This window comes from Cydia splendana, chromosome 14, assembly GCF_910591565.1.
Source record: "Cydia splendana chromosome 14, ilCydSple1.2, whole genome shotgun sequence".
NCBI classification, from domain to species: Eukaryota; Metazoa; Arthropoda; class Insecta; order Lepidoptera; family Tortricidae; genus Cydia; species Cydia splendana.
Window position 1 is genome coordinate 14,753,670 of NC_085973.1, and position 13,556 is coordinate 14,767,225.

Genomic DNA, 13,556 nt, shown 5'->3' on the forward strand with positions numbered 1-13,556 from the left:
TTTTAAATGCTTTTTAATAATCTGAATTGCTGAAACTCGAACGTGTTTGCGTGAATGAAAAAACGCTTCAGAATTTGACGTTGACAGCTGATCAGTGCTGTCAAAAGTCTCTTCGAAAAAATCCACCATGGCGGCCGGGGTAGGTTTAAGTTTTACTGTGAATTATCATGTGAATCAGATTATATTCCTGCTCGTAATGAATAAAATGAGTGCCATTGAAATATCCGCTGACTATGTGTGTGCTTATTTCCGTAGGTACTCTATACTTATCCGGAAAACTTCCGTGCTTACAAGGCATTGATCGCCGCACAGTACTCCGGGGCCGATGTGAAAGTGGCCCCGAACTTCGTGTTCGGTGAGACCAACAAGTCAGATGAGTTCCTCAAGAAGTTCCCGGCGGGCAAAGTGAGTGCAGTGCTTAGTTGTATTTTGTTGTTTGGGGTTATACTTTCGCGTGAACGGCTGGTGCGATGACGTGTACGTTTGTGGTTTATTTTAGGTGCCTGCTTTCGAGAGCGCCGACGGCAAGGTGCTGCTGACCGAGAGCAACGCCATCGCATATTACGGTGAGTCCAACATTCTTATATTCACGACTTAGTTCGCCGATAACCTCTAAACGAAGTGATGAAAGTTGTCGGTCAAGTTTAGTAACAGTTGAATGATTTAACCGTTTTTTTGCGAAGGACAGAATGCACCCTGCATTCATTTGTTCGCTACTAAAATAATAGTCGTCAAATTTGTTCTTTTATAAAATGTAACCTTTATCCACAACTGCCTAACACTGATCATTTTTTTAAGACCTTGTCTCACTCTTTGTTGTAACGTCTAATCTTATTTTTTTATTTATTTATATATAATCTTGTAGTCTAAACCAATAAAATAATTGTGTTTACTCCTTTTGTATACAACATATGGCAGCTATTGTTTACCTACTGAATCTTGACTTCATTATTTTCTAAACCAATTGTGTGATTGTTTAATAATGTTTATGACTAATTAATTAAATGTGAAGGAAAACTGGATAGTAAAATGTTACTGAAACTTGAGTTTCCATTTAAACATATGGGTACCTTGATGATAAAATCTAACAGCTGATACACACACATGCACAACCACCTGTTTCTACCTTTATTTACATTGTAAATATGTTATTGAATTTTTCTTTTGTGGTGCAATAAAGCACATGTCAGTTCTCATACACATTGCAGTCCATCTGTACTGGCCCTGAGACTGCGTACTTACAGCTAATGGGAACTGAAAGTGTAAAAAAAGGAAGGGCTGTATATGAGTTATACACCGTGTTTTTATTGAATTCCGTTAACTTCGGGGTATGGTTAAGTATGTTTAAGAGAACTAAATGGCATAGTTAAATTTCAAAAAAAGAATTTTTTTTTGCATTTTATTAAAAAAAATATTAAGTTTAAAAATTAGTTAAATGTAGCAATGTAGCATATAGTGTTGCTATAACAGGGGCATTACATTTAACTCAACCAAACAATTGAAATCTGTGACACATCAATGTCATTTCGAACATCGATCAACCAAGATTGTACTTAAGTTTAGTAGCAAATGTATGAACTCATTCTAAACAGTAATCAATATGTAAACCGGCCCTAAGGCAAGTGTACACGCTTGTAGAGGCCTTATAGGAAAAAAATAAATTATTGATTATCTCCAAAATGGAGTTAATTAGAATATCGGTGTCTTTCAGAAAGTTACTTTATTTAAGCTCAGGAATGCACCCTTGAAATTAACGGAAATCAAAAAAAAACACGGTGTATTTAACTTTTTTGATAAAGCTAAAAAAATGTATTAAATATCTCAAAAAAATGCATTAATAAGTATCGTTTATCTACACTCGGGTGCAAAGAAATCGGACCACCCCAGCATTTTAACATTTTTTCAATTTCTGTAAAAACTGTAAGGGCTACTGTGACATATTATATACCTAATGAAAGGTTGGCTTTTCCTCTATAAATTGATGTGCCTTTGATAGGTTTGCTGCCAATATTTTCAGGCTTTCAGGGCTAAGAACTTTGTCACCCTAAAAATGCGTACCGGGAACACTGCGATTCTAAGGAAATCAAGGAAAAATTAAAACAATTTTCAGCATTTTAATACCGTGTGTTGCCTCCTCTAGCCCTACGACATGCAGTCATACGGTTTTTCATTGATCTTATTAATTTTTTTACAGTGTCTTGAGGGATGCCCGCCCATTCTTCTTCGATCGCAGTCTTTAGCTCCAGTAAGGTTTCAGGGGCGGGATTTCTGGCCCGGATTCTTCTTTTCAGCTCGTCCCAAATGTGCTCGATCGGGTTTAGGTCAGGACTGCGGGCTGAGCACTCCATGACTCTGATGCCGACCTCCTCCAGGTACTCCTTAGTGATCCGGGCTGTATGCGGCCGAGCGTTATCTTGCATGAGGATGAACTCATCGCCGATATAACCCCCAAATGGGACCACATGATCAGCCAGGATTTCCTCCACGTACCGACGTGCAGTCAAACCGCCTGAATTCGGTCTGGTACCTGGCCCTGCGATGAACACAATGTCCGTCTTCACTTCCAAAGAAATACCAGCCCAGACCATGATTGACCCCCCACCATAAGCAACACGTTCCTCGATGAAGCATTGAGAGAACCGCTCCCCAGGTCTTCGGTAGACTCGTGCCCGTCCGTCATTGCCAAACAAAGTTATCCTGCACTCGTCGGAAAAAATACGGGACTCCATTGCTGAAGGGTTCATTCTTCATGTTCGCGAGCGAAGACGCGTCGCTGTCCACGATGTGTTGGGGTGAGTTTTGGGCCATTTGCAGCTCTGTGAGCTGTCAATTCCTTCTCCTTCAGTCGTCTTCTAACTGTCCATCGGCTGATAGACACATTCCTGGTCTCTAGGAGCTTCTGCTGAAGCTGAACGGCATTCAGTCGACGATTTCGTAGCGAGGTAATAACGATGAAACGGTCATCTCTCTCAGAAGTGATACGAGTTCTGCCAGTTCCGGGTCTTCTGGAGAGCGTCTCATCTACGCGGAATCTCTGGAAGACACGTTGAACCGATGACTTCGATAGGTTGAGTTGTCAAGCCACTGCACGTTGACTAAGCCCTCCCTGCAATAGGACAACTGCTTAGCCGGCTTCAGTCGGGGTAGTATCCATTTTTCTCCAGTTTTTCCAGGTTCAGGCGATGAGAGTAGTGTTCAGGAAGACGTACCAATCACGAAAGATGCATAAACAATGATAATGACTGGTTTTATACCTAATGATAAGTGGTCAATTAGTGCATGCGCTAATGAGGCAGTTGGAGGGGGGTGATTTCCAGGCCCATATTTTGTAAAATATCCATCCCCACCCCTGAATATTGATGTCATTTGATAGGGCAGAAAATTATCTACCACGTGGTATTTAAATTATCATGATCGAGCTTACAGTTTTTATACAAATTGAAAAAATGTTTAAAATGCTGGGGTGGTCCGATTTCTTTGCACTCGAGTGTATATCAAAAATCATTTTTAACTCTTCATTCAACTATCAAAGAAACAACTATTGGTTTTGTAAAGTAGGTTTTCCTTTTATTTTAAACACTAATGCTCTAGTTTCCTAGGATAGCGGTGCCATCATATAGCGGCTGTCTCCATACAAATACTACGACATCCATATTTAGCCGTATTATTTAGTATGGAGACGGCCGCTATATGACGGCACCGCTATCCTAGGAAAACCGGTCTTAAGGGTCACCCTACACTAGCGTCTTCTGAGCGTCGGTGTCTATGGCAGCAGCAGGTTGACGCGATGTTGACACAAAGCCGCAGCAACGCCATTTTTCATACCGCTGACTAGATGCCGACGCTCAAAAGATGCTAGTGTGGGGTGGCTCTAAGATGAGAGAGAATTGACTAATTTGCAGTGTCGAATGCGGCACTCCGCGGTGGCGACGCCGCGACCCAAGCACGCGTGCTGCAGTGGGCGTGCTGGGCCGACTCCGAGCTCCTCCCCGCCGCGGCCGCCTGGGTGTTCCCCTACCTCGGTATCATGCAGTTCAACAAAGTGAATGTGGAGCGCGCAAAGGCGGACCTGCTCGGCGCCCTGGCTGTGTTGGACAAGCACCTGCTAACGCGCACCTTCCTGGTGGGCGAGCGCGTGTCGCTGGCCGACATTGTTGTGTTCACCACACTCATCCACGCTTTCCAGGTAGATATATATTCATCCTAATGAAGTCCCAGTCCAGCTCTTTTCTCTGCTTCCTTTCCACAAGCCATAAGTTCCTAGATTGAACTTGGCACCAATTTACAGGCCCTGGTTTTGATGCAAAAGAGGCAGTTAATAGTCAATATTTAAATACTTTAATAATTTTAATACATTATGACAAGTACATAAATATTTATTTAATCAGTCATAGTTTGCATAAAATGTTTGATGCATAATGTGATAACTATATCATTTTATTTACTATTTCTTATCTATTTAAGTATCAATGTCAAGTGTTATTATTATCTTATCAGAAATTATATAAAATTTAAATCTTTTATTTATCTATCTATGACACATAGGTACTTTTTTTTGCTTATTTTCTGTTAAACTTGGTATTTTAATGTTCATCCTAAGACTGACAATCAATGTAACTTAGTTAAGTCAGGTTTTAACACATTCTTTGCCATCTAAGTTTCACACCATCATGGAGATCTGTTCCTGGAATTACATTTTGTTTTTAATAGACCAATGTTAAGAGATGTATATACACAGAACACCGCCTCTAGAAACCTAATATTGGCCATTTTGTTCCCGACGCAAATCACCAAACTGTGAGGTGCGGGAGGGGTGCTCACGGCGTTGCGATTGGTCGTTCCAAACATGGCGCGCTGACACGTGCAAGCGTAGGGATGGGACATGTTCATTACAGGTAGTGGGTACTGCTATTGCAATTTAGTATACTTAGAGTAAACTCACTTAATAATTATATTGATTAATTTAATATTTCATTAAGTAATTTAACAATGTACCTGAAATGTTTACTTAACATATTAGGGCATTTCTGTTTAAAGTACCCAGAACATGAATTTTAATTTTTATAATATTTTTATTTTTATATTATTTCCACTCAGAATCGCAATCTCTTTCGATACGAGAAAAAAGTGTCGCCAAAATCTCATACAATTATTTTCTTTTGTCCGTTTTATTAAGGTCATATAGAAGGTTGTATTGAAAACATATTCAAATGGACCAATAACATATGCCTATTACAAATCAACTCCGAGTTCTCTCGCACTTCTTTGAAGTTCATCATCAGGTCCATCTCGTGACATGAGACCTAACTGCTCACCTAGAGGATTCTAAAAAACCCATACAACATATGTCTATCACAAACCAACACCGAGTTCCCTCGCACTTCTTTGAAGTTCATCATCAGGTCCATCTCGTGACATGAGACCTAACTGCTCACCTAGAGGATTCTAAAAAACCCATACAACATATGTCTATCACAAACCAACACCGAGTTCCCTCGCACTTCTTTGGAGTTCATCATCAGGTCCATCTCGTGACATGAGACCTAACTGCTCACCTAGAGGATTCTAAAAAACCCATACAACATATGTCTATCACAAACCAACACCGAGTTCCCTCGCACTTCTTTGAAGTTCATCATCAGGTCCATCTCGTGACATGAGACCTAACTGCTCACCTAGAGGATTCTAAAAAACCCATACAACATATGTCTATCACAAACCAACACCGAGTTCCCTCGCACTTCTTTGGAGTTCATCATCAGGTCCATCTCGTGACATGAGACCTAACTGCTCACCTAGAGGATTCTAAAAAACCCATACAACATATGTCTATCACAAACCAACACCGAGTTCCCTCGCACTTCTTTGGAGTTCATCATCAGGTCCATCTCGTGACATGAGACCTAACTGCTCACCTAGAGGATTCTAAAAAACCCATACAACATATGTCTATCACAAACCAACACCGAGTTCCCTCGCACTTCTTTGAAGTTCATCATCAGGTCCATCTCATGACATGCGGCCTAACTGCTCCGCTGGCCTAGAGGATTCTAAAAAACTTACACAACATATTACCTATACTTGGTCAAGCAGATCTTGTCAGTAGAAAAAGGCGGCAAATTTGAAAAATGTAGGCGCGAAGGGATAGCGTCTCATAGAAAATTTGAATTTCGCGCCTTTTTCTACTGACAAGATTTGCTTGACCATCTATATATATTATGTCTAAAATGGTACAATACGGTATGACGAAGCACGAAGTTTCCGCAACTGAAAAACCATCATCATCACATCACTAGTCGAAAGGGAAAGGGATAGCGCATTGCATTTTCAAGTTGACGAAAAGGGACGGACATACTTCGCCTCTGCTTACTGACCAGTATAAAATGAACCCCGCGGACAAGAAACATTATTCAATGAAATAATGAATTTGACTTTCCTGTGGGATGTTATTCCATCTGTTTCGTAAGTAGATGTCTTAGATGACTTGCCACACCATTTTACGCTGCAATATCCCATGATTTCCCAATGAATTCAATAGTTTACGATTTATTTTCATAGACTCGTGCACACTGCTAACAGGTCGTAACCTTGGGCGCAACTGATCGGAGCGGCGCGCGAACAATCTTATATTTGACCTATACACCATACGGGCGGTGACCGCGAGTCGTCCTATAAGCTCGGTCTATAGGGGTTGGTCTGTGTGTATATATCTCTACCAGCTTAATGGAGTTATTCCAAAAATTTCAAATCAGTCAAATTCAGACTAGCCTGTGAAAGGTAAAGGTATATTTTCTTTTGATACCACTATTCCTTTTTACAAGCTTTTATTTAGTTTCACCTGTCCCATTGCCAAATTTGATCCACTTCCCGGTTTCCGATTGAGCTGAAATTTTTCATGCATGTATAAATCGGATGACAATGCAATATTATGGTTCCATCGAGCTGATGATGTAGACAGCAGGTGCCCATAGGAACTCTGTGATGAAACACGATAAAAGCTTGTACCAAAAATGACATTTTTGCCAAAAACTTATTATATAATCAGCACCATTGTTCACATTCAAGCACGTCCTAGACCCGGCCACGCGCGCGCCCTTCGTGAACGTGCAGCGCTGGTTCCACACCCTCGCCCACCAGCCCCCCGTCTCCGCCGTGGCGGGCGCCATCGCGCTGTGCGCCGCTCCGCCCGTGTACGACGCCAAGAAGTACCAGGAGCTGTCCCAGCAGAACAAGAAGGTAAATGCCGAGTATACATTCTAATGTACACAAACGGGTCTACCGCGATATAATATCATTTTTTAAATTCCGACGACGCAACTCACCTGGAGTTGCACCAGCCGTGGTCACGCAAATTATATCGCGGTAGACCCGTTTGTGTAATTAAATATGTGTACAAAATGCGAGAGTTTAAAGTGTTATACACTCTAATGGTTCCTTCGTAAACGTAGTGCCGATTCCAGACCCTTTCATACCAGTCGTAGATATCTGCCGTAGTGGGAACCATCGCAATCTGCGCCACGCCTTACGTGTACGACGCTAAGAAGTACCAAGAACTGGCCCAGCCAAACAAGAAATCACGCTTAGACCGGCACATGCAAAGGGGTCATTACTGGGGAATTTATGGTGAAACACTGGTGGACAACATTTTGTACCAGATCATTTACCAGGTTTCAAGCTTCAAACCCAGGACCACCATTTTTCCGGGCTGGGTCACTACCGACTCAATAGGTCGCTTTTAACACACGTCTTATTGAATCTCCATTACAATACAATTAGCCTTTATTCACTGACTAATTAATTAGTAGTTATATTTTGTTCCTTTACTAGTCAGGTTGTCGGGGTTTCCGACAAAAGCTTCGTTTTGTTGGAGCCTCCATTAAATAACCAGAAATGCTATCCAAATTCCAAATCGAGTCAATTTGGCACAGGCTATATCTACATACCGCGCATCTGTGCAGAACATTATCCATGCTTTAACTTGTACTGAAGTAAAAATCGTTGAAAATAATTAGGTACTTTCTTCCAGTAAACTCATCTAAACCCTGATTTTCCAGGACTCTGGGAAGAAGGACAAGAAGGCAGAAAAGAAAGAACAGCCCAAGAAGGAAAAGAAGGTATCCGAGCCGGCTGACGACGGGGACTTCGAGGAGAAACCCAAGGAGTCCAAGGACCCCTTCGACTCCATGCCCAAAGGGTAGGCACCCAACACGGGAGAACCTAAGAAGACTAGGCCTAGCACAGGAGGGGCGCGACAGTACAGATGTAGTGCATAATTGTATTCCATCGTATTTTTTCGGAAACATTTGTATTTGTTATGCTACTTCAATCCTCAGTACTTAATGTACCGAGACTGACTGAAATAGCATGACACGTTCGTACGTTTCTGTTAAAATACGAGGAAAAATAATTATGCACTACATTTGTATCTCGCCCGCAACATAGACTACCCGTCTTATTTTCAATTGTATTAATTAGTGAGGGACTGGCAGTCTCAGCTCGCGCCACTTTTGTGCTAGGCCCATAGGAGTGGCATTCAAACTTACTACATATTTGATATCAATCGCAACACATCTCACTCGCACCCGTATACAAACTGATATTGATATGTTTAGCAATACTCTGGAGAGTGATATAGTTCATGCTGAACAACTTGCATAAAATTTACTGTTACGTGAAACAATGGTGTAAGATTCTATGAAACAGCCGATTTTTCAAGATGGCAACATGGACTATAATTCATGTAAAAATGTTATCAAACAGGAAGTTTGAATGCCAGTCTAGGTCAGTATAAAACAATGTGCATGTGCCATTTAATTGGTATCACCAGGGAAAAGGTAGCTCGTTTTTTTATACTTTTTTATCATCAAGTAAGTATGTAGTTTAGAGGACTGATATTTAGGGCATATCTCACTCGTCACTGTTATTGATCTCTCATGCTTGTGGAATTATCATATTTATTTTATACTTTGTCACAGCGACCTTGTCAGTAGAAAATGGTGGAAAATTTAAAAAATAGGTGCCAATAAGATTTCACATCCCATAGAAAAATTTAATTTTGCGCCTTTTTCTACTAACAAGTTGGGTGTGTTTCAGTATATTTAAACTCATTTTGGTTATGGGATCCTCATTATTTTATGGTTTAATCATATGTATTATTTTGATGTATATTATGTTGCTAAATAAATATGGTGAATGGTTGCGTTTTTATCTACTGCATGATTATCATTTCGAATCCCCTTTAGTCAATCAAAACTAAAAAAAAAAAATGTATGCAATGCAATAAGCATATGTAGACACTATGGAAGATCATACTGAGTTGTGAAAATTATTTGAAAGTGTCATATACTGCAAAGATTTGGCATAAAGATATATTTAAAAATGTTCTCATGTTCTCATAGATACTCGAATAAGTATTTTGATCAGGAAATACTCCTCATTTAGAACACTGTTGCTTGCCAGTTGGAAAATTGATGAATATCTTTAGTCCACGTAAAACGGTACCGGAATTTTATTTATAGATTTTATAATGGAGTAAAATAAATTCGTTTTACGGGAACCGTGAACGTTGTAATGTCAAAGCGTTAGTTGGATATTTTACGCTATAAAGCATATTAATGTTCTCCCTTTCATATTTGCGTAAGGATTAACCTAATTATAATTACGATAACTTAATCATATGTGACGTCCCACGGATAAAGGTACCTTATGGCGGTTGGCGCTTACGCTATTATTAACGTCGCTCCAATATTATTGCGACGTAAGCGCCAGCCGCCATAAGGTACCTTTTGCCGTGGAACGTCACATATGTAAATAAGGATAACACATTATTGAAAGACTCTCAAAGTAATCTTAGAAGTGTTTTTGTTAAACTTCACTTTTGATCCAAAAAATTTTTACTTCATTTCGTTTATGTACTCGGACTACTCGAAAAAAAGAGACAAAAAAAAGCTGGTGTTATAATTCGTATAATTGTATTGTTCCAGCACATTCAACATGGACGACTTCAAGCGCTCCTACTCCAACGAGGACGAGGCGGTGTCCATCCCCTACTTCTGGCAGAAGTTCGACCCCGAGCACTACTCCATCTGGTACGCAGAGTACAAGTACCCGGAGGAGCTCGCCAAGGTGTTCATGAGCTGCAACCTTATCACTGGTTAGTCCTATAAAATACGCTTGACGCTAATTATGCAAAGTACATTTAAGCATATTTCACTAAAACACATAACATTGTGGCTCAAAATAGAAAACAATGATAAAGAGAGGGCACCTATATTAATAGCATGAGAATTAAGGGATCATCTAGACGTGAAAATCCGCAGGCGAGCTTCCTTAAAATGGTAGTATGTACAGTATATATTTGTAACTGAATAGTCTTTAATGCAACTAAACTTGCATGCGAGTTGTTTCACCATCAATCTGAGCCTTTAGTTTAGAGTGTGAAGATGTTCACAAAAAACAATTAAACAATTGAAGAAATATGACTCACGCAACCTGCTTATTTTGGGTCTAGGCACAGAATAAATAATAGTACTAGGTACAGAGGGTTCACTCTCTAACAAACCGCGTCTATTTCGATAAATACGACCGCAAGGTGGCGCAAGCGCGAGCTGGCGTCCGTTCCGTAGCGGTGCGCGGCAACTATTACTGCTAACCCCAAAATTGGTGTGGGCCGCATGTACTTGTAGCGACGCGACGAAATCGCGAAGTGAGCCTCGCCGGGTATAAGTTGGTCGTTGTAAAATTGTCCCCAAGTATTTATTTTAAAGGAAATTATCGCGCAAAGCACCTCTTGTGCCTCGCCCGAACCAAATGCACGCGCGGCCACAATACTTCGGACGCTACACAGACCTGCTTTATAACGCACTAGCTTCGGCCCGCGACTTCGACTGCGTGGGATGATGATGATGAATGAAAACCATCCTATGTTCTTCCGGGCCTCTAACAAACTCCATACTCAATTTTATCTAAATCTGTAAAGCGTTTAAGAGTGAAGAGGTAACAGACAGACACTTTCGCGTTTAACATTTGAAACATTTGAACGTCAACTGAGAGTCCCTTTATTGGATAATCCCTGATAATCCACTTTATTCTGTAAATGAGTATATGACTTTGATATTGAATCGTGTAAATTTGACATGTTCTCATTTATTGATTTATGTATATTGTAATGTGTACCTACTTTTTATTTAGAACATGACGATCATTAAGAGATACTCGTACTTGGTTATTCCCGTATTTTTTTGTTTTGACATGAATGGATAAAATTGTTGACATAAGATTAATTATTTTTACGACATTTTTTAATTTGTATCTATTAAATAATATTATGTAAATATGAATGACGATAATAATATAAATTCATGTAGATTAGTCTAGCATAATTTATAATGTAATTTCATATTATGAGAATAAATATCCAAATCTATAATATTAGTATGGATTTTGCCCGCCAAGAGGTTCGTACCATGTAGACCCGCCTATTTATTTATTTTTTGTACATTTCAGGCATGTTCCAGCGGCTGGACAAGATGCGCAAGCAGGCCTTCGCATCTGTCTGCCTGTTCGGTGAGGACAACAACTCGAGCATCTCCGGTGTGTGGGTGTGGCGCGGACAGGAGCTCGTCTTCCCGCTGTCTCCGGACTGGCAGATCGACTATGAGTCCTATGACTGGAAGAAACTGGACCCCGCTGACCCCGCCACCAAGAAACTTGTCCAGGTAAGCCGTCCCCCTGTCTAGTGAGGACAACAACTCGAGCATCTCCGGTGTGTGGGTGTGGCGCGGACAGGAGCTCGTCTTCCCGCTGTCTCCGGACTGGCAGATCGACTACGAGTCCTATGACTGGAAGAAACTGGACCCCGCTGACCCCGCCACCAAGAAACTTGTCCAGGTAAGCCGTCCCCCTGTCTAGTGAGGACAACAACTCGAGCATCTCCGGTGTGTGGGTGTGGCGCGGACAGGAGCTCGCCTTCCCGCTGTCTCCGGACTGGCAGATCGACTATGAGTCCTATGACTGGAAGAAACTGGACCCCGCTGACCCCGCCACCAAGAAACTTGTCCAGGTAATAAAAACTTACTCATTCCTGTATCAAAAAGCAAACATTAATTTAAAAAAATATTAAAACTACCTTTTCCGTAAAAAATACCTGGTATCCAAGTCACTTGAAGATGTAGGTCCTCAAGCGTTGTTGACTCCTCGCTCCATATAACGAATCTATAGACAACTCGCTCGCCAAATTTCTTTGTCTCCTTGTTGAGATCAGGCGGTCGAGCATGAGTTGCGTTTTTGTGCGGGAGTCCATACTTGAAGTCGCGCTTGATGTATGGAGTCGCGAGAACGCAACTCCTGCTAGACCGTCTGACAAGCCATATTACGTACATACCTATTAAACGTTTTTGAATCAAAATTGAATTGTAAGCGGCGAGTGGCAATAAAAGCACTGTAATAAGTTTATTGTCGCCTAGCTGGGCATACCTAAATTTTGACAAGGCATAATGTCCAACAATCTTTGTAATAAAAAACATAACACCATTGCAACCTTTAGCCCGCTCGACACTGGTGCGGGACTCGCGGCTCGAAGCCGCGAACGCAGATCGGCGAAATCGATTCGCGCACGAGTGTGGAGCGGGCTTTTGATTGAAAGTCGCACCATGGAGCCTACCGCGAAAACCGAAGTTCGCCAATTCCGGGCACCTTTCTCTGTCTAATTAAGTCTTAATTAGAGTAAAAGACTTTAAACCCTCGCGTTTTGTATGTAAACATATTTAACTACACAAACGGGCGTTCCGGGAGTGGGCAGTCAACGTGAAAAAATGTTCAAACGCTGGAAAGTGCAGGGGTCAAAATGTCCATACGGAACCAACCTACTATGTGGCAAAAAGTAGGTAGGTTAGGTTTGTTAGGTAGCTTCAGATGCCCGAAGGGCAAACCGCCCAGAAATAGGTTACGTCTAGTGACATAGACAGCCGGTTCCGTATGGACATTTTGACCCCTGCACTTTCCAGCGTTTGAACATTTTTTCACGTTGACTGCCCACTCCCGGAATGCAAACGGGTCTACCGCGATACCGTGACCTGTGTCAGTCTTTCCGTGACCACAGCTGGTGCAACTCAACTGAAACGTCGGAATTTAAGGTAAATACAATGAAATTATATAGCGGTAGACCCGTTTGTATAAAAATACAGTAAAAGAGTTAGATACCCGCAATTTGCGAATTTTGATTTTCGCGGTAGTAGGCCAGGCGGTAGTATTAAAGCTGAACCCTTGGAAATACAGAACCGAATTCAATATTTTATTTTCTTTGTTTCAGGATTACTTCTCATGGAGCGGCACCGACAAGCAGGGCCGCAAGTTCAACCAGGGCAAGATCTTCAAGTAAACATCGTTTTGTACGTTATTGTAAAAACTTGCATTTATTTAAGCGGTGCGGAAGCTCATCTCATGATAAGGAGTCTGTAATTAAAGAATCGTTTATTTACTATTTTGGAGTTTTTATACGATTTCCGCTTATACCTTAAGGGGCCCACTGATTAACAGTCCGCCGGACGGAATCGGCC

General features: G+C 41.2%; 1 protein-coding gene across 1 annotated transcript; it reads left to right on the top strand.

Annotated features, from left to right (window-relative positions):
* The first annotated feature begins 18 nt into the window (after positions 1-18).
* Positions 19-13,480, top strand: LOC134796804 (elongation factor 1-gamma). The gene is made up of 9 exons (XM_063769026.1): positions 19-139; positions 256-405; positions 500-566; positions 3,903-4,186; positions 7,066-7,236; positions 8,055-8,194; positions 9,984-10,153; positions 11,506-11,717; positions 13,310-13,480. Exons 1-9 carry the CDS (start codon positions 128-130, stop codon positions 13,376-13,378), a joined length of 1,275 nt encoding a protein of 424 aa, XP_063625096.1. The 5' UTR covers positions 19-127; the 3' UTR covers positions 13,379-13,480.
* The last annotated feature ends 76 nt before the right edge of the window (positions 13,481-13,556 follow it).